Here is a 21,431-nt window from a genome sequence, read left to right on the forward strand (position 1 = left end):
TGAACCTGACAATAGTGTTTTTGTAACAGTGTGTCTATTTATTTTAATTATTTAAAAAGATTTCAGTGTGTGTATAAGTACTTTTTGAGCACACTCAACAATACTGCGATAAAGGATAACCGTGATCATTTTGGTTACGATAACCGTGAAATGAAATGTTCACATCGTTACTAACCCAAACACTTGTCATTTTTTTGTTTTGGTTGAAGGGAACTGTGGTAAGTTTGCCCTGCTAGTACAATTTGTCTTGATCACAAGTGCGAACGCGGCCCTAATAAGCATTGCCATCTCTTACCTTTAATGGCCTGATCTTGTCATTTCAGGAATTAAAGGCAAAGAAGGCCGGCAGGCGGTGAGGAACAGTGACTACGCCATCCCCAAGCTCAAACACCTCAAAAAGCTCCTGCTGGCACATGGACACCTGTACTATGTTCGCATCGCTCACCTGGTGCAGTATTTCTTTTACAAGGTAGGCCAACAAAACGCTGGACCAACTTCCTCAAGCTGACATGTTTTTGTAGTTGATCTTCTCTTTTCGCCCACAGAACCTTTGCTTCATCTTACCTCAGTTTTTGTACCAGTTTTTCTGCGGCTATTCCCAGCAGGTGAGAACTAAACCCAGGTGTATGCCCCTCCCCTCCTTTGACCCGCTCTTCTTGACCCTTAGATGTCTGTTTAGGATTCAGACCTGTGTCTGAATTGCACATTTTAAATAGTTGGGGGGGTTTTAGGTATGTAGAAGCATCCATTAGTCCTGGAATCTTTCATGAATACATAAAAGATGTCTGTCATTACTTGCAGTATGTTTAGTCCTTGTTAAAGATGTAATGGCACATTTTTTTGTACGGTACAAAGGCATACCTATTTCCCACAAAGTACACTTTAAGTGAGGGACATGAAGTGTTACTGCCCCGCGATATAGACATTTACTCCTTAAACAAAACCTGTGCAGCTCGGTAGTGCCAAGGAGAAGCCACAGCTTGAAATCCTATTTGGCAACAGTTCTTAGTGAAAAGACAAAAGCGGCTTGCCAGCATTGTTTATTAGAGATCGAGAAGTTGGAACTTAATAATGCTCCACTTTTAGTTTCAAAACAAATAATGATAATAATTCAGACCATTCCAACAGTTACTGTTGCACTTTTCTGCATTGTTGTGTGCTAAACTATTATGTATTATTTCATGTTTATTTGACCATTTTATGTAGAAAATAGTAATCCAAATGTTTTTAGTATTTTTAGTTTAATTTAAAGGCCTACTGAAACCCACTACTACCGACCACGCAGTCTAATAGTTTATATATCAATGATGAAATCTTAACATTGCAACACATGCCAATACGGCCGGGTTAACTTATAAAGTGCAATTTTAAATTTCCCGGCAAACTTCCGTCTGAAAACGTTTCGATATGATGACGTTTGCGCGTGACGTCAACAGTGGAAGCGGAAGTATTCGGATCTCATTGAATCCAATACAAAAAGCTCTGTTTTCATTTCAAAATTCCACAGTATTCTGGACATCTGTGTTGGTGAATCTTTTGCAATTTGTTTAATGAACAACGGAGACTGCAAAGAAGAAAGTTGTAGGTGCGATCGGTGTATTAGCGGCGGACTACAGCAACACAACCAGGAGCACTTTGAGGATAGCAGACGCGCTAGGCGAACGACCTCACCTTGACTTCCTCCGTCTCCGGGCCGCCAACCGCATCAGTGATCGGGTGAAGTCCTTTGTCGTACCGTCGATCGCTGGAACGCAGGTGAGCACGGGTCGTGATGAGCAGATGAGAGCCGGCGTAGGTGCAGAGCTAATGTTTTTAGCATAGCTCTGTCGAGGTTCCGTAGCTAAGTTAGCTTCAATGGCGTCGTTAGCAACAGCATTATTAAGCTTCGCCAAGCTGGAAAGCATTAACCGTTTATTTACATGTCCAGAGTTTGGTAGTATTGTTGATCTTCTGTCTATCCTTCCAGTCAGGGACTTATTTGTTTTGTTTCTATATGCAGTAAAGCCCGATGCTATCACGTTAGCTCAGTAGCTAAAGAGCTTCATCGATGTATTGTCGTGGAGATAAAAGTCACTGTGAATGTCCATTTCACGTTCTCGACTCTCATTTTCAAGAGGATATAGTATCCGAGGTGGTTTAAAATACAAATCCGTGATCCACAATAGAAAAAGGAGAGAGAGTGTGGAATCCAATGAACCCTTGTACCTAAGTTACGGTCAGAGCGAAAAAAGATACGTTCTGCACTGCACGCTAGTCCTTCACTTTCACGTTCCTCATCCACGAATCTTTCATCCTCGCTCAAATTAATGGGGTAATCGTCGCTTTCTCGGTCCGAATCTCTCTCGCTGCTGGTGTAAACAATAGGAAAATATGAGCAGTCCTTCCTCCGGTGTCGTCACGCTACTTCCGGTAGGGGCAAGGCTTTTTTTTATCAGAGACCAAAAGTTGCGAACTTTATCATCGTTCTATACTAAATCCTTTCAGCAAAAATATGGCAATATCGCGAAATGATCAAGTATGACACAAAGAATAGATCTGCTATCCCCGTTTAAATAAAAAAAATTGATTGGGGTGTCAGGGACAGATGTGGAAGGAGATTTTTACAACAAAGTTCTAAAGCTTAGTGATGTATCAGATCGTAGTTGGGTTTTTTTACCCTTCGCGTTCATATTTCGCTGTGTTTGTTGCGTTTCGCTTGATTGTAAAATATGTGGATGGAGAGGGTGTGACGTTCATATGTTGTCAATATTCAGTGTTTTATCCTTCATAGTTAATATTGTAAATCCCACATTCTTTATTTTCATGTACATTCTGGGTGTCTCATTCAGTAAAAAATGTTTAATTTCCATTACATTTTTTAAGGCGGTTTGTCATGACGTTTTTAGCATTCAATCAGACATTATTGTGAGGTTTTGTATTGGTGTTCCTAAAAATAGTTAAACCGGCCCCCAGACACATTTTTTTCTTCAAATTTGAGAAGGAGATTTTTACAACAAAGTTCTAAAGCTTGGTGATGTATCAGATCGTAGTTGGTTGTTTTTTTTACCCTATGCGTTCATATTTTGCTTTGTTTGTTGCGTTTTTGTTGCGTGTCGTTTGATTGTAAAATATGTGGATGGAGAGGGGGTGTGACGTTTATATGTTGTCAATATTCAGTGTTTTATCCTTCATAGTTAATATTGTAAATCCTAACATTCTTTATTTTCATCTACATTCTGGGTGTCTCATTCAGTAAAAAAATTAAATTATAATATAATTAAATTAAATTTTTTAAGGCGGTCTGTCATAACGTTTTTATCATTCAATCAGACATTATTGTGAGGCTTTGTACTAGTGTTCCTAAAAATCAGATATACCGGCCCCCAGACACATTTTTTTCTCTAAATTTGGCCCCCGGAGTCGAAATAATTGCCTAGGCCTGAACTATACGCTACTTTGTAAGATAAATGGCAGCAGTGAAGGATGCACGTGCACGTACGAGCCAGTCTGCCCCACAACAAAAGGAATCTTATCGACTACAACATCGTACTATAATGGCGGACTTGCGCAAACTCTTCCGGTAAAACATTACCATATATGGAGATATCCGTTGACGTCACCAATTGGGCAAATTCCAAACTGCTCGCTTGTAGAAAGAAAGTTTTATAAATTTATAAATGGTTGATTTATATAGGCTAGTAAGGTAAAAATTTTTGTACCTGACAATTTTCGGCTACCTTGCTTCTGCCTTACTTTACTAGCTTGTATAAATCAACCATTTATAAATACACATCAGTAGGCTATATGAACTTCTTCAACATAATGTTTAATAAATGTCCCCGCAATGCCTCCATAGTTTTATATTACATTATTGTGACTTAACCAGATCCCAAGCACACAAAAACAGGTAGCAATAGATAAAAAAGTTGTTTTTGCATAATAGGTTCACTTTAAAAACAAAAAAAAACGTTTAATGTCAAGCATTGTGTTCCCATGACCTTAAAACTGAGATTACGGCGATTACTCTCCACCCCTGGTGCTTGTGTGTGTTAGTCTTGTCCTCTCCATGATATTAACCCCTGGTTGCCTCTTCCCTGCCCCTTTTCCCTTCGCTCCCCTCGCCCACCCCCAATGTTGCACTCATCCTCCCCAGCCCCTCTTTGATGCAGCCTATCTGACGATGTACAACATCTGCTTCACCTCTATGCCCATCCTGGCTTACAGCCTCTTGGAGCAGCACATCTGCTTGGAGGCTCTGCTGAGCAATGCCCCCCTCTACAGGTAAACCCTGCAAAAAGTCAGTGTTCAAAAACAAGAAAAAGAAATACAAAAATTAGGAGTATTTTATTTGAACTAAGCAAAATTATCTGCCAATAGAACAAGAAAATTCGGCTTGTCAAGACTTTCCAAAACAAGTCAAATGAGCTAACCTCAATGAACCCAAAAATACCTTAAAATAAGTATATTCTCACTAATAACAAGTGCACTTTTCTTGGTAGAAAAAACAGACCTTTTTGCTCAATATGTTGAAAAAATATTCTTAAATTAAGTAAATGCTAGTGCCATTATCTTGACATAATGATATGCGCTCGGCATCATGATTTTTTTATTTTCATGCTTGAAGTAAGAAATTATTACTTTAAAAAAAGTAGTTTTATACTTTTGAGCGTTGATGACACAGCTTTGCAACAGTTGATATTCTAGTTTCAAGCATGTTTTACTCAATATAGGTCATCAAATCTCAGCAACAAGCTGTAATATCTTACTGAGATCATTTAGGACCAAAACCCTTAAAACAAGTAAAACACTCTAACATAAAATCTGCTTAGTGAGAAGAATTATCTTATCAGACAGAAAATAAGCAAATATCACCCTTATTTGAGATATTTCATCTTACTTAGATTTCAGTTTTTGCAGTGTACAAGTTCTGTTTATTTAAGTTCTGACCCACTGGCAAGCTAAAAGATGATGTTGTTGTTGTTTTTTGTCACAAATTATTTAATGTAATCTTTGTCTCTGTAGAGAGATTCGCAAGAACGCCATGTTGCGATGGAGACCCTTCCTCTATTGGACTTTGCTCGGAGTATTCCACGGTTTGGTCTTCTTCTTTGGTGTTCGATGCCTGTTTAGAAACTCAGCCCTGCAGGATGACGGCCAGGTTTGCCTTAGCTGATCCGTATCATGGGTCTGGGTGGCGAGAAGCGGCTGTGCTTACGCGTTGTGTTTACATGCAGGTTTATGGCAACTGGTCGTACGGCACAATCGTCTTCACCGTCCTCGTCTTCACTGTCACACTAAAGGTGGGTCACACTAATGGGTGCGCATGACAATGGGAAGGTGGTGTCTAATCTTGCACTTTTGTTTGCCCACTCAGCTTGCTTTGGACACACGCCACTGGACCTGGATCAACCACTTTGTCATTTGGGGCTCCCTTGCTTTTTACATGCTCTTCAGTTTCTTCTGGGGAGGAATAATATGGTGAGTAAACACCGGCCATGTATTGATTTGTCTATTTCGAGCCCATATATTTACAACACAAGGACAACATCCACATTCTTCTTATATAAAACACACAAAAATATACAGTACAGGTCAAAAGTTTGGACACACCTCCTCGTTCAATGCGTTTTCTTTATTTTCATGACTATTTACATTGTAGATGGTCACTGAAGGCATCAAAACTATGAATGAACACATGTGGAGTTATGTACTTAACAAAAAAAGGTGTGTCAGGTTCAAACACTGTTGACATCTATTAAACAAGACAAGAAGCAAAGAATTAAACGGAGACAGAATTCAATTTGGCTCAATTTGAGGAGAGACGCCTGGACACTGTACCCTTGCACAGTGTCTGAGCACGCTCTGGCGATAGATTGTAGAGCCACCTCTTTTTATTTGGACTTTCCCTGTTTACATAACAACAGCTGTTTCTAAAGGAATAGGGGGTATGTAAACAGCCATTGTTTTCGGTCACATTAACACAAAAGAAAATGATGCCTCGGGCTTGGACTGGTCCTGGATTGAGCTTGGGCAAATCAAAATAGATAACCCCTCCCGTCTCCTCCCATCGTACACAATGGAATTTTACAAGCCTTTGGCTTGGTACAACAAAGACAGCCTCTTTCTGCTCGCCGGCAGTTTCCAAAAACGGAAACTTTTGTGATAACTTACACATAATTATTCTAACAGGTGAAATAACTGAAACATTTGTTATATTCTACTTTCTTCAATATAGCCACCCTTTGCTCTGATTACTGCTTTGCACACTCTTGGCATTTTCTCGATGAGCTTCAAGAGGTAGTCACCTGCTGTAGTAAACAAACGGTAGGGATGCTACGGTATTCGGTATAAATCTGCACGGGAAAATCCGCTGTAAAAGTAATAAAAAAAAAAATGGTGATATTAATCGAGATTGGATGATATGAAAACATTAATCGTGATCATGCTTTTTGCCATATGGCCCAACCCTACTCTGAAGTCATGCGTGCTCTCCTGGCATGGGATATGAAAAATTGCTATTGCGACATCCAGTGAACACGTTTAGAACAGCAGTTTATTTTATTAAAAAATTCCATCTGATCTTTATACTGAGCAATGTCATCTCGCGGGCCGGATAAAACCTCTTTGCGGGCTTTGACACATCCTCCTGTATAATCAATCAATCAATCAATCAATGTTTACTTATATAGCCCTAAATCACGAGTGCCTCAAAGGGCTGCATAAGCCACAACGACATCCTCGGCTCAGATCCCACATCAGGGCAAGTAAAAAACTCTACCCAATGGGATGACAATGAGAAACCTTGGAGGGACGTCGAGTGGATCTAGCATAATATTGTGAGAGTCCAGTCCATAGTGGATCTAACACAATAGTGTGAGAATCCAGTCCATAGTGGATCTAAAATAATAGTGTGAGAGTCCAGTCCATAGTGGATTTAACATAATAGTGTGAAAGTCCAGTCCATAGTGGATCTAACAAAATAGTGCGAGTCCAGTCCATAGTGGATCTAACATATTAGTGTGAGAGTCCAGTCCATAGTGGATCTAACATAATAGTGTGAGAATCCAGTCCATAGTGGATCTAACATAATAGTGTGAGAGTCCAGTCCATAGTGGATCTAGCATGATATTGTGAGAGTCCAGTCCATAGTGGATCTAACATAATAGTGTGAGAGTCCAGTCCATAGTGGATCTAACATAATAGTGTGAGAGTCCAGTCCATAGTGGATCTAACATAATATTGTGAGAGGGCCAGCAGGAGATCATCTTGAGTGGAGACAGGTCAGCAGCGCAGAGACGTCCCCAACTGATGCACAGATGAGTGGTCCACCCTTGGTCCCGACTTTGGACAGCTAGAGCCTCATCTGTGGTCACCGAATCTGTAGAAACGGCAGATCAACTGATCAAACTCCTGTTTATACACTTCAAAAGTATTTTCCTTAAATGCGAAATTTGTGCATTCATTTCATTGCACTCCTAATTGATTCCTGAGTTTTACACCTCGCACACAGACGCAAAAACATTTCCGGTTGCTCTTCACTCTTCTGATCTTCAAGTACGACATGTGTCACAAGCGTGTTCTCTCCCCTGCAGGCCCTTCCTCCGCCAGCAGCGTTTGTACTTTGTGTTTGCCACCACGCTGAGTTCACTGACAGCCTGGCTGGTCATGATCCTGCTCATCGTGCTCAGCCTGCTCCCGGAGATCCTTCTGGCCGTGGTCCGCAAGCCCTGCAGCCCGTTTGCTCAGAAGGTAGGGCCGGCACACAACTGATGCAGTATTTGGCAAACCTGTGAAGTAATAATGATCTGGACACATTAGGTACACTGAGGTTAAATACAATAATTCCGCATTTTAAAGGGGCTGTTTGCAACTTGCATAAAGTTACGTTTTTCAACCCAAAAAAATACACCAGCAGCTTATATTATTATCAGTGATTTAACAGAACATTGATGTACAGTGTTCCCTCGCTACAACACGGTTCCACGGCCTCGCTGTTACACAGATTTTTTTTTGTGTGTTATTTTTTTATGAATGCGCATTGTGTTTTGCGTCCTGATTCGCTAAGGGACTGTAGACCATTGTCAATCAATCTTCTTCATGCCATGTGTCTTGTACAGTACAGAATGTATACTGTGGTGGGGGATATAATCCTGAACAAGTTTTTAGTATGGATGAGATAGGCTTATTTTGGAAACAAATGCCCTCCTGCACCTTTATAATGTAGGACTAAGCCAAAAGCGCAGGATTTAAGGCCCAAAAAGATCGGGTGACTCTGGTTATGTGTGGAAATCCTGCGGGCTTCATGGCAAAAACCTGGCTTATTTATAGGTCAAAAATTCCTATAGCCCTAAAAAACAGGTTTCATTCTTTAATACAGTACTGTACTGTACTTATATTTTTAAATCCACGAAGGTTCGAACTTTGGGAGTGTTTTAAACGAGAGAAATGTGAAAAAATGTTAATGCCTGTCTGAGAAAAGTTTATAAAGTGTGTGGTTAGGGCTTTCACAGACTTAAACAAATATAAGAAACGAAAAAACATATACTGTACAATACTGTAAATGAAAAAACCTATAATAAATTTTTTTTTAAAACCTGTAAACAAAAAAAACGTGCACAGTAAATGAAAAAAAAAAAAACATCCTGTAAATAACAAAACTTACAGAGTAAACGAAAAAAATATATAATATAAAAAAACTACAAAAATAAAAATTCTACACGGATTTCACTTAAAGCAGGTATTTTTTGTAACGTAACCCCAGCGTTAAACGAGGGAACACTGTATATTTTTTTAAAAATTCACAATTACGTACTAATTATCCATCCATCCATTTCCTACCGCTTGTCCCTTTTGGGATCGCGGAGGGGTGCTGGAGCCTATCTCAGCTGCTTACTAATTATATTAAATAAAATTGCTTGTCTGCCGGAGGAATTTGTCTGGCGTTTAGCACTGCCTCTGAAGTGAAGTGAAGTGAATTACATTTATATAGCGCTTTTTCTCAAGTGACTCAAAGCGCTTTACATAGTGAAACCCAATATCTAAGTTACATTCAAACCAGTGTGGGTGGCACTGGGAGCAGGTGGGTAAAGTGTCTTGCCCAAGGACACAACGGCAGTGACTAGGATGGCGGAAGCGGGAATCGAACCTGGAACCCTCAAGTTGCTGGCACGGCCGCTCTACCAACCGAGCTATACCGCCCCTGTCACCGCTGTCTCATCCACACACACACACACACGCACACACACACACACTAGCAGTCAGAGAGAAGCAACTAACAATTTGCGGTCCTGTTGTTGTTACGATAGACCAGGGGTGCCCACACTTTTTCTGCAGGCGAGCTACTTTTCAATTGACCAAGTAGAGGGGATCTACCTCATTATATATATAATTTATATTTATGTATTAATAAAAGACGTTTTTGTTAACAAGTTAAAGATATTTAATGTTAATACAAGCATGTTTAACAGATATAGATTCCTTTCTTTCATGAAGACAAGAATATAAGTTGATTCTGATGACTTGCATTGATTGGAATCAGACAGTAGTGATGATAACGGTAGCTAATTGCTTTGTAGATGTCGGAAACAGCGGGAGGCAGTGTGCAGGTAAAAAGGTGTCTAATGCTTAAACCAAAAATAAACAAAAGGTGAGTGCCCCTAAGAAAAGGCATTGAAGCTTAGGGAAGGCTATGCAGGATTAAACTAAAACTGAACTGGCCACAAAATAAACAAAAACAGAATGCTGGACGACAACAAAGACTTACTGTGGAGCAAAGACGGCGTCCACAATGCACACCCGAACATGACATGACAATCAACAATGTCCCTACAAAGAAGGATAAAAACAACTGAAATATTCTTGATTGCTAAAACAGAGCAGATGCGGGAAATATCGCTCAAAGGAAGACATGAAACTGCTACAGGAAAATACCAAAAAAAGAGAAAAAGCCACCAAAATAGGAGCGCAAGACAAGATCTAAAACACTACACACAGGAAAACAGCAAAAAACTTCAAATAACTCACGCCGCGATGTGGCAGGTGGTGACAGTACACCTACTTTGAGACAAGAGCTGTAGTGATGTATGCTTGGTTATGGTTTAAAGTCATATCCAACAATTGTGGGAACGACTTTTTACTGTCAACTGAGTTTCGTTTTTTAATGATTTCTGCTGGCGGTGTGCCTCCGGATTTTTTCAACGCAAGAAAGTGCTTTTGTTTCAAAAAAGTTGAAAAACGCTGGTTTAAAAGACAGTCAAAAGAGGTTGGTAGGTGAGAATAAATCTAAATGGAAAATATACCGTATTTTTCGGATTATAAATCGCTCCGGAGTATAAATCGCACCGGCCGAAAATGCATAATAAAGAAGGGAAAAAAAAACATATACAAGTCGCACTAGAGTATGAGTCGCATTTTTTGGGGAAATTTATTTGACAAAATCCAACACCAAGAATAGACATTTGAAAGGCAATTTAAAATAAATAAAGAATAGTGAACAACAGGCTGAATAAGTGTACGTTATATCAGTGGTCCCCAACCACCGGGCCATGGTTCGACTGGTACCGGTCCGCACAAGAAATAAAATAAATAAATAAATAAAAAAATGAAAAAATATATATATATATATATATATATTTTTTTTTTTAATTAAATCAACATAAAAAACACAAGATACACTTACAATTAGTGCACCAACCCAAAAAACCTCCCTCCCCCATTTACACTCCTTCACACTCATTCGCACAAAAGGGTTGTTTCTTTCTGTTATTAATATTTTTGGTTCCTACATTATATATCATTTAATCAATACAGTCTGCAGGGATACAGTCCGTAAGCTCACATGATTGTATTTTTTTATGACAAAAAAAAAAAAATACCATAATCTCCCCCCACCCCCTTCTCCCGGTCCGTGGGACAAATTTTCAAGCGTTGACCGGTCCGCAGTTACAAAAAGGTTGGGGACCACTGCGTTATAGGAGGCATAAATAACCAACTGAGAACGTGCCTGGTATGTTAACGTAACATATTATGGTAAGAGTCATTCAAATAACTATAACATATAGAACATGCTATACGTTTACTGCAGTATAAGATTTCCTTTTCGGTGCCATTTTTGTTCAGCCCTTCTCAGTTTTTATAAGTTACCGCCAATGTCGAAATGATCAATTTTTATAGGCACGGAAGTAGTAGCAGGTAGCATCTTTTTTTTCACAATGCACTTCTGCCATGACACGCCCCCAGCCGAATTTTTATTGGTTGACGTGTGTGTGTGTGTGTGTGACGATTGCTGATATACGCCTGGTCTCTTACGTGAATGAGATAGATAATATTATTTGATACTTTACGGTAATGTGTTAATAATTTCACACATAAGTCGCTCCAGAGTATAAGTCGCATCCCCGGCCAAACTATGAAAAAAAACTGCGATTTATAATCCGAAAAATACGTATACAAATGCACCCAATTGCAGGAAATGTATATTGATTTTCCAAACTTTTGTTCATGGCAGCACTTTGTTCTGGTAGAAAATGTCTTTTTTTTCACGTCCCTAAAGGTTGCAAACAGTCTCTTAATAACATGCTAATTATTGCGGTTGTGCCATTATTATTGTTGGTATTTTGTTTTGCCCCCTTTCATGACCATCTGGGGTGTCCAAAGTGTGGCTCCAGGGCCATTTGCAGCCACAACCAGAAATAGAGTTTGACAAGAAAACAACAGCAAGAAAGTTGAAATGTGGAGAATAATACTAATAATGACGTCCCATCCATCATCTATAACAGGATCCTACCTAATATTGTGACCAGTGCTTTTCTTCCTAACACACCCCTCTCATATGAACTTTTATTCACTCATTTTCCCTCCTAAAAGCGCTTCAGCACTTTAACACGTTTTCCTCTCTCTGTTTCACTCTCTCTGCTTTCGCGTCCTCTCTGGCTCTCTAAAAGATGAAGCGCCGCCTTCCTTCCTCGGGGACCTCCACCATCTTCATGTTGTCGCAGACCGCTAGCACTCACCGCTTCTCCTGGAGTGACTGAGGTCTCTCTAATCTCCTTTCCTTCCCTATTTTTTTTTTACACAGTCTCTCCACTCTTTCTGTCTGCACTTCTCGCACCGTCCCCACTGGACTCTCTGCCTTCTCACACTCCCCTGTCATTGTGTGAGCACTAGTCGTGCGGCGCAGTGTGCAGGAGGAACTTAGTATGCAAGCTGCCTGCTGCCTGCGCATGTGCAGTCGGGGAAAATCAGCACATCCAAGTTCTGCATGAGGCTCAAGTTGGCCACCTCATGCTGGACACTGCATTTTGTTCTTGTCTGTGTGTCTGAGTGTGTGTGTGTGTGTGTGTGTGTGTGTGTGTGTGTGTGTGCCTCGTTGGAATAATGTTCTAGTAAGGGACAGGAAGTAAATATGTGGAGTAGGGCTGCACGATTAATCGACATCCAGGCTTTGATTAGTGCGATGAGAGGCTGAAGGTTTTTTTTTTCGTTCTCGGAGTGACAGCAATTAGATTTGTTGAGCCTCGCATCCTTTGTCTCAAAAGTAAAGGTGGGAATCTTTGGCCACCTCACAATTCGATTACAAATTGATTACTGATTACTTTTTTTTTTATTAAATCAACGTAAAAAACCCAAGATACTAGGGGTGTAACGTACACAAAAATGTCGGTTTAGTACGTACCTCGGTTTAGAGGTTCATTTTCGGTACAGTAAGAAAACAACAAAATATAAATGTTTTGGTTATTTATTTACCACATTTGTAAACAATGGCTTTATCAGTGTTTCCCATAAACTGGCAAGATACCTGTGGCGGTGGGGGCGTGGCTATGGGCGTGGTCACCATGACATCATCGTGTAATTTGCATAATTTACTACAATGATATGATTTTCTCTAAAAAATCCGTCCATCCATTTTACAATATAATTACAACACTTTATGTACATATTTATATACACATTTGAACAATAAGTTATTCACTGAAATATATTTATTAATTGTGGTTCTTACAAAAAATATATCTTATAAAATATAAAGCTAAAATGTCTCTTAAAGCTCTGCCCCTTTAATTAGTGCATACTAAATAATTTAACTTTAGCCTACTACTACAACCATATTATTTACCAGCAACATAAAGTGAAACAGAGGCAGAGGTGTCCTGCCACAGTCAGTAACAAATAAACAGAAAACAGTAGCGGTCAAATACAAATAAGGCAACAAGAGAAGTATCCTACACTTCTCTTTTGTAAAGTAAATCTGAACAGCCTATATGGGCATCTACATCAACTATATGATTTGCCTGAGAAGCTGGACAGGAAAAAAAAAAAAAAAAAAAAAAATTTTTTATTCTTTTATTTTATTTTTATTTTTTTTAATTTGTGGCGGACGTAATTCTTTCGTGGCGGGCCGCCACAAATAAATGAATGTGTGGGAAACACTGGCTTTATCCTTTTAACATTGGGAACACTGTAATAATTCTGCCCACGTTAATCAACATTAAACTGCCTCAAGTTGTTGCTCAGATTAAATAAAATGACACAACTTTTCTTCTACATATAAAAAGTGCAACATTAAACAGTTTCAAGTCAACTCATCATGCTTAATTTATTACAGCATTTGGGAAGCCTGTAGTTGTTTTTATTATGTAAATTTTATATTTTTATCAACATGTGATAGCAGGGACCCTGCCATTCAAAACTAGGCTGCTGCATTGCTAATGATTAATGTAACTATAGCTGAAAAAATGGTACAATAGCAATAGGAGAGACTATTTTTCCCAGAACACCATGAAGTTCATGTAGGCTTAATGATGCACTTACATTATTATATCAACTATCAGAGACAGAAACTCTTCATTTATCATAATGTCCTTTTTTGCTGCTTCAACACAGCTCAATCAACACAGAAAAAAGTAAAGTGAAATAACAGACAGACAGACCATTTTTTTCTATTTTCATTTCTGAAACAAAAGTTGGACAATTATTTAATGACACTTTTTTAAAACGACAATAGCACTCCTACTGAACAAAAAAAAAGTTAAACGCACAGAAAAAGCTAAAATACTGCTTCCGGTACAATTTGTCATCACACAGATTTTTGCATTTAGATGAAATGTTTGTGTTTATCTGGAAAAATGTAATCCATAAAAGGAAAACAGCACAAAATCCAATTTTATGGCCATATTTTAATGTAAATCAACCCTGTTTTAGTTTGTTTTAAAATCAGCCTTATGTAATAAAAATAGAAAAACGGCCCTAATTTTATTTTTTGATTTGCGTTTCAGAATTGGAAAAAAAAATGAACGGAAGGTACACGGACCCTAAAAAGAACATGTCCCTAACTCGTTATTTTCTCAGTTTTATGCATTTATATGTATAAAATGTAAACATCGCAAATCAAATCGCAATTTTGGAGAGAAAAATCACAATTAGGTTTTTCTCAAACTCGTGCAGCCCTAATACTGTAGAGTCAGGTACCCTATTTCCTCAGATTGTGGCCAATTGAACTCTAAGTGCATCCACTCCGATCAAAAAATGCCACATTCCGTATCAGGGTGGTGCTACCACATGTTTTTGAACTGACACCACCCCAGAGGAATATACCCTCATGCAATATAGCGTAAAATACTCTATATTCAATTTAGTATGATATATATTTTCATACATACATATTGTTTATACATCTTTTCTAACCAAACACCTATAATGTAAAGCAAAATAAAAAAAATTGTCTGCAGTTTAGTAAACAAATGGCTGTAATGACATGTTACTACTACTTACTTTCATATCTAACACTTTTTCTAAAAATCTATTTATTTTCCCTTTGGTACACATGAAATTGGAGTACCAGGTTTAAAAAAAATATATATTTCTCAGGCTACTGCACCTTTTCTGTGGTCCTGTTTTTAACCATTAATTACATGTGAGGGAATGTTGCAATTATGATAAAAATGTGCAAGTATAGGTATGGAGGTTAATTTGTGTCTTTATTATAAAAGTTTTTGGGACACAGAATTTTTTGTGATTGAATTTTGCCTCCTTTTTTTTTTATCAAATTACATTTTTAAATCTAATTAAACCATTAATTAAAGTTTTTATTTATTTAATTAGGCCGACAATTTTATTGAATAAAAAATTGTGGGCAAAATGTGTGTGTTTAGAAGTAAAAATTGTTAAAATACAGTGTTTTGAAAGTCAGGGTTTAAAAATTTGGCGTAAAAAATAATAATTTATATATATAAATATAAATATAAATATAAACACCTCATTGGCTGCTTCTGAGACATGATCGATTGCTTCAGCAATAATTTTTTCTTTTTTTTTTTACACACTGAATTTTAAAATACTGTATGATGACAAACTAATTTTTCAAACACAAATTTGGCTCACAGATGTTTTGCTAAATGAAATTGTTAGCATATTTAAAAATGTTGATGTAAAAAAAAAAGAAAAAAAAAGTGAAAAATTCAGTTATTAATATATAATATGTATATATAAATATATATAATTCAGTGTCCACACTGCAAAAAGTCAGTGTTCAAAAACAATATTTTTTTGGGGAAAAATTAGGGGTATTTTATTTGAACTAAGCAAAATTATCTGCCAATAGAACAACAAAATTCGGCTTGTCAAGACTTTCCAAAACAAGTCAAATTAGCTAACCTCAATGAACCCAAAAATACCTTAAAATAAGTATATTCTCACTAATAACAAGTGCACTTTTATTGGTAGAAAAAACAGACCTTTTTGCTCAATATGTTGAAAAATATTCTTAAATGAAGTAAATGCTAAAGCCATTATCTTGACATAATGATATACGCTCGGCATCATGATTTTTTTTTTCATGCTTGAAGTAAGAAATTATTACTTTAAAAAAGTAGTTTTATACTTGTGAGTGTTGATGACACAGCTTTGCAACAGTTGATATTTTAGTTCCAAGCATGTTTTACTCAATATAGGTCATCAAATCTCAGCAACAAGCTGTGATATCTTCTTGAGATCATTTAGGACCAAAACCCTTAAAACAAGTAAAACACTCTAACATAGAATCTGCTTAGTGAAAAGAATTATCTTATCAGACAGAAAATAAGCAAATATCACCCTTATTTGAGATATTTAATCTTACTTAGATTTCAGTTTTTGCTGTGTAGTAAAATGTTTTTGTCATAAAGACACAAATGAACCTCCATAACAGGCCTCTTGTTAATAAAACCCTTCCCCTTAGAGATGCCTGGTACTCTCTGCATTTGAGTAAACACATGCTCCAGGTCACTTTATGAGGAAATAGTGTTTTATACACTTTGAAAAACTGATGTTTCCCCATGTCGAGTCTTCTTTCTTGTCAATGCTTCTTTGTTTCCCGCTGCTAGGACACAGTAAGGCAATGTGTGTGTGTGTGTGTGTGTGTGTGTGTGTCAGCTTAGTTACGTCTATGGTTCTCCTCTTGCCTCGCCCCTTCCAGAAGAAGCCGGTTCAGTCGAACGCGGGGGGCCCCCCCTCTCCCCGGTCGTCAGCCAGGCCCCTGCTCATGAGAACCTTTTCAGACGAGTCCAATACTGTCATTTAAACAAGGTACCCGGTCACCTTCTGACCATTTTTAAGCCAAACCTAGAGCTTGGCGAGCCCACGTCGACCCAACAGTGCTGGGGTCCTAACTCCCTAGACTTACCTGTAGAAGGCAGCCGTGTCAAATCCACCACGCCGCCGTGTTGCGCAGGCTGATATCGGTCGGCTGAAGGGATGCACTTTCCCCATTGACGAATTTGTCTTCACTTGTCACCAAAATGTGTTCAAATTGTGCATTTCTACGACCAAATACTCCTTTCAGCCTCCCTTTAGATGCCTGCAGCTGCCCTAACCCTCAGCATGTGTCTTTTGAGTGTGTTCCAGTGGATGTGGAATGTTGTACTTTTCTGCTTGTTGTGTTGTGACGTGGTCATGTGTGCTTGTTGACCTTTAACCTCAGGCTGTCATACATTGAGTGTTGTGAGAATGAAACATCTCTTTGCGACAGTACTCTTCCTGTTTCTTCTCCTAAGACATATTTAGTATAGAATAGAATAGAAAGCACTTTATTGAGCACAGTTCGCTCACAATAGATAATAAACACTTAGGTTGTTTTTTTTTTTACATGTGAATAATATAAATACAGTCTATTATACAACATTATTCACATGTGAATAACATAAAGACAGTCTATTATACCACATTATTTACATGTGAATAACATAAATACAGTCTATTATACAGCATTATTCACATGTGATTAATAGAAATACAGTCTATTATACAGCATTATTCCCATGTGAATAATAGAAATACAGTCTATTATACAGCATTATTCACATGTGAATAATAGAAATACAGTCCATTATACAGCATTATTCACATGTGAATAACATAATTACAGTCTATTATACAGCATTATTCACATAAATACAGTGTATTATACAGCATTATTCACATGTGAATAATATAAATACAGTCTATTATACAGCATTATTCACATGTGAATAATATAAATACAGTCTATTATACAGCATTATTCACATGTGAATTGTATAAATACAGTCTATTATACGGAATTATTCGCATGTGAATAACATAAATACAGTCTATTATACAGCATAATTCATGTGTGAATAACATAAATACAGTCTATTATACAGCATTATTCACATGTGAATAATAGAAATACAGTCTATTATACAGCATTATTCACATGTGAATAATAGAAATACAGTCTATTGTACAGCATTATTCACATGTGAATAATAGAAATGTTATACATTTACAGTACATGTACAGTCAAAAGGAACATATGCATTATGTTGCTGTTATGGTTTAGGCTGCAACCATGATTCAAAGTAACATTTGCATATTCTATATATTTTTTCAATGATAGTTTGACATTGTATTTCCTGGGAACAGAAACAGGAGGACTCGTGTCTATGGTTGATATGAAACATGGGCCGGTACTAAGGTTTAGTGGTGTAACGGTACCACCATCACGGTTTGGTACCAATTTCGGTTTTAAAAGTCACTCTGTTTGTTTTTTAAATGCAAAACTGCTGAGCTTTTGTGTAAACTATTATGAAATTGAACATATAACTAGCAAACCAATAATAGGCGATTCCCTAATAAAATACAGTAAAAAAAAAAAAAGATACCGTATTTTCCCGACTGTAGAGCGCACCGGTATATAAGCCGCACCACTACATTTTAGAAAAAAAAACGTTTTTCTATATATTACGGACTATAAACCACAGGTATATACGTTTTGAAATGACTTATTTACACAAAGATTCTGTAAATGTTTATTTACATACCTTAATTGTTTCCCGACGATGTCTGTAACACTGCAGTAAAACGGATGATCAAACAAAACAGAAGTCAGCGTCATGGATCCACTAGCAAGCTAGCGCTCCAATCAGCTAAACAGACTCAATAACTCATTAACTCACATTTTGGGGAATTTACTGAGGAATTTGTGAAATTGAAACAATACAAAAAGAATGCCATCGTAAGTTAATAATACTAACACACACAACTCGTAAACGTGTTAGCATATTAGCTCATGCTTATGATGCTAGCTTCATTACATTGCGAAAGAATGTACATTAAAACGCTCCTACAGACGTTACACACGGGACGGTTTAGTAAGTGTAAACAGTTTTAGTTATATTGTAAAACTTACAAACGTTGCTTGGAGTGACGAATGAAGAATCCATATGAGTAGAAACGCTATGGACGGCCAGAAGACTGAACATCGCTCGACTTCGAACGACACTGCAGCCCCTGCAGAGAGCAAACTCGTCCGAAAGATGGCGCCCTAGCACAAGTAATAAAACACCCCAGTGTATTTTTTTTTTAACCTATTTTTTTGATGGCCATCAGGAAATAAAATTACAAAAATAGCCGCACGGTCTTATAAGCCGCGGGTTTCAAAGTGTAGGAAAAAAAGTAGCGCCTTATAGTCTGGAATTTACGTTATTTAATAGTTTGTTTCTTTTTAGGAAATTGCAACAGTAACAGTTTGAAAACTCTGGTTTATTTTTAGGAAATAAATACTCGTACATAATCAGTACAGGAAGCCACGATTGGTCCACGCATGTGCAAAGACTACGCCACTTCCTGTCAATTTATGTTCGTACAGTTTGGAAGGGATTCATATGGCCCCCATTCCTGAGTGGATTTTCTGTATGAGGAAGAGGGGGTGCGGTAAATCATTTTGCGATGCAGTCTGCTGGAAATGATGGAAAGCGCCACTCTACATAGCAACGGTGGAATTGCCACAAAACACATTTTAAGAAATTCAACACTCTGCATAGTCATCATTTTCTATTTAACTCATTTGTAAGCAATTGTTTTTATGCAAAACATTCGAAGATTACAGCATCGCAGAGGCCCTGTCGTAAATATTGCGAGACTTTAACGACAGAGGAGGGTTTTCAAACTCTGGCTTCTCCTTGGCACGCACCGTACGTGTTTATGGAGTAGACTTCCTGTCTCTCACTTTGTATCGTACAGAAGGTTCTGCACCGAGCAATCCGGTTAGGAAAGTGCGTACCGTGACACCCCTAACACGTGACATGTGATTTACTAAATGTCTGAAGTCACAGGTGTCAAACCCTAGGCCCGGGGGCCAGATCTGGCCCGTTACAACATTTTATCTGGCCCGCAAACGCCTGGAAATTATGTGTCAAATAATATTTTCTCACTAAATGTAATAGATTTTTTTCATTTTGACTGAAAAAATGTATGTATTGCTTGAAATTGCATACCTTTAATAGTATAAAATATTGCAACAAATATTACAGTATATTATCATACTTTCCAAACATGTTTTTGTCTCAATAAAAATAAATACAAATACTTAACTTTACAGCAAACCACCCATCAAATTAATACAAAATGACAATACATTTTACGTTGTTCTTTACAGCATATTACTGTAAATAAAAAAACAACTATTGTTTTTTGCGTTAAAAGTCTGTTGACTGAGCTGCCAGTTTTTGACTGTAAAATCTACGGTTGTTGTTTTTAACTAGAGATGTCCGATAATATCGGCCGATAAATGCTTTAAAATATCGTATCGGAAATTATCGGTATCGGTTTCAAAAAGTAAAATGTATGACTTTTTAAAACGCCGCTGTACGGAGTGGTACACGGATGTTGGGAGAAGTACGGAGCAGTTTCCCGGGAGACTCCCGAGTTTCAGTGCCCCTCCCGAAAATCTCCCGGGGCAACCATTCTCTTGAATTTCTCCCGATTTCCACCCAGACAACAATATTGGGGGCGTGCCTTAAAGGCACTGCCTTTTTGCGTGCTGGCCCAATCACATAATATTTACGGCTTTTCACACAGAAATGAATGCAAGCATACTTGGTCAACAGCCATACAGGTCACACTGAGGGTGGCCGTATAAACAACTTTAACACTGTTACAAAATATGCGCCACATTGTGAACCCACACCAAACAAGTATGACAAACACGTTTCGGGAGAACATCCGCACCGTAACACAACATAAACACGCTACAATATACACCCCCCGAGAGCATGTCCCAAATTCTAACCTGCTGTTTTGAGGCATGTTAAAAAAAATAATGCACTTTGTGACTTCAATAATAAATATGGCAGTGCCATGTTGGCATTTTGTTTCCATAACTTGATTTGATTTATTTTGGAAAACCTTGTTACATTGTTTAATGCATCCAGCGGGGCATCACAACAAAATAAGGCATAATAATGTGTTAATTCCACGACTGTATATATCGGTATCGGTTAATATCGGAATCGGTAATTAAGAGTTGGACAATATTGGATTATCGGACATCTCTATTTTTAACGGTGTATTACTGTAAATGTAAAGACGGTACGTTTGTTTTTACGGTAGAAAAACTGGCAGCTAAATTGCCGGAATAAAAAAGGAACTTGCACTGTTTTTCCACGAACAATATAATGTTGTAAAAAAATCAATGTCAATTTAACACAAAAATTCTGGCAACTAAGCTGCTAGCTTTTTGCGTAAAAAACAAAACAGTGGTACTGTTTTTATATTTACCGTAAAATGTAAAAAAAAACAAAAAAAACCCCACTATTTTACAGTAACATTTTGTGAATTTAAAGTTTTTACTGTAAAATCAACAATCTACTTAAAACAATTTATTTAATTAATAATCGAATCCAGAGGCAAATTCATACATTATTCGCTTTTACAAGCGGATGTGGCCCTCAATGAAAACGAGCGACTCATTTTGCAATGCAGTCTGCTGAAAATGATGGAAAGTGCCACCCGGCATAGCATCTGATGCCGTGGTCGAAGTTGGAATTGCCACAAAATACATTTTAAGACATTTGTACTCTCTGCGGCCACCTGGTGGCTAAAGTAAACAGTGCACCCCCACCCAATTTGTCATGTGTAGGGTAAACCGTGACCAATGGGGCCATATCAATCCCCTT

The 21,431-nt window shown here is 37.8% G+C and overlaps 1 protein-coding gene across 11 annotated transcripts in view; it reads left to right on the top strand.

Moving 5' to 3' along the window:
* atp11c (ATPase phospholipid transporting 11C) overlaps window positions 1–21,431 on the top strand; it is a 189,013-nt gene that overhangs the window by 161,955 nt on the left and 5,627 nt on the right. For 4 of the 11 annotated variants that reach the window (XM_062044317.1, XM_062044316.1, XM_062044314.1 and 1 more), the window contains exons 22-29: window positions 324–469; window positions 546–605; window positions 4,133–4,260; window positions 5,002–5,137; window positions 5,214–5,279; window positions 5,354–5,457; window positions 7,572–7,728; window positions 16,387–16,539. In XM_062044317.1, the coding sequence (XP_061900301.1) occupies window positions 324–469; window positions 546–605; window positions 4,133–4,260; window positions 5,002–5,137; window positions 5,214–5,279; window positions 5,354–5,457; window positions 7,572–7,728; window positions 16,387–16,539 (950 nt within the window). Of the gene's footprint in view, window positions 1–323; window positions 470–545; window positions 606–4,132; window positions 4,261–5,001; window positions 5,138–5,213; window positions 5,280–5,353; window positions 5,458–7,571; window positions 7,729–11,921; window positions 12,013–16,386; window positions 16,540–21,431 lie in introns of those variants that run through there. The other 7 variants (XM_062044320.1, XM_062044319.1, XM_062044321.1 and 4 more) reach the window with 4 other exon arrangements.

This window comes from Entelurus aequoreus, linkage group LG04 (genome assembly GCF_033978785.1).
Source record: "Entelurus aequoreus isolate RoL-2023_Sb linkage group LG04, RoL_Eaeq_v1.1, whole genome shotgun sequence".
NCBI lineage: Eukaryota > Metazoa > Chordata > Actinopteri > Syngnathiformes > Syngnathidae > Entelurus > Entelurus aequoreus.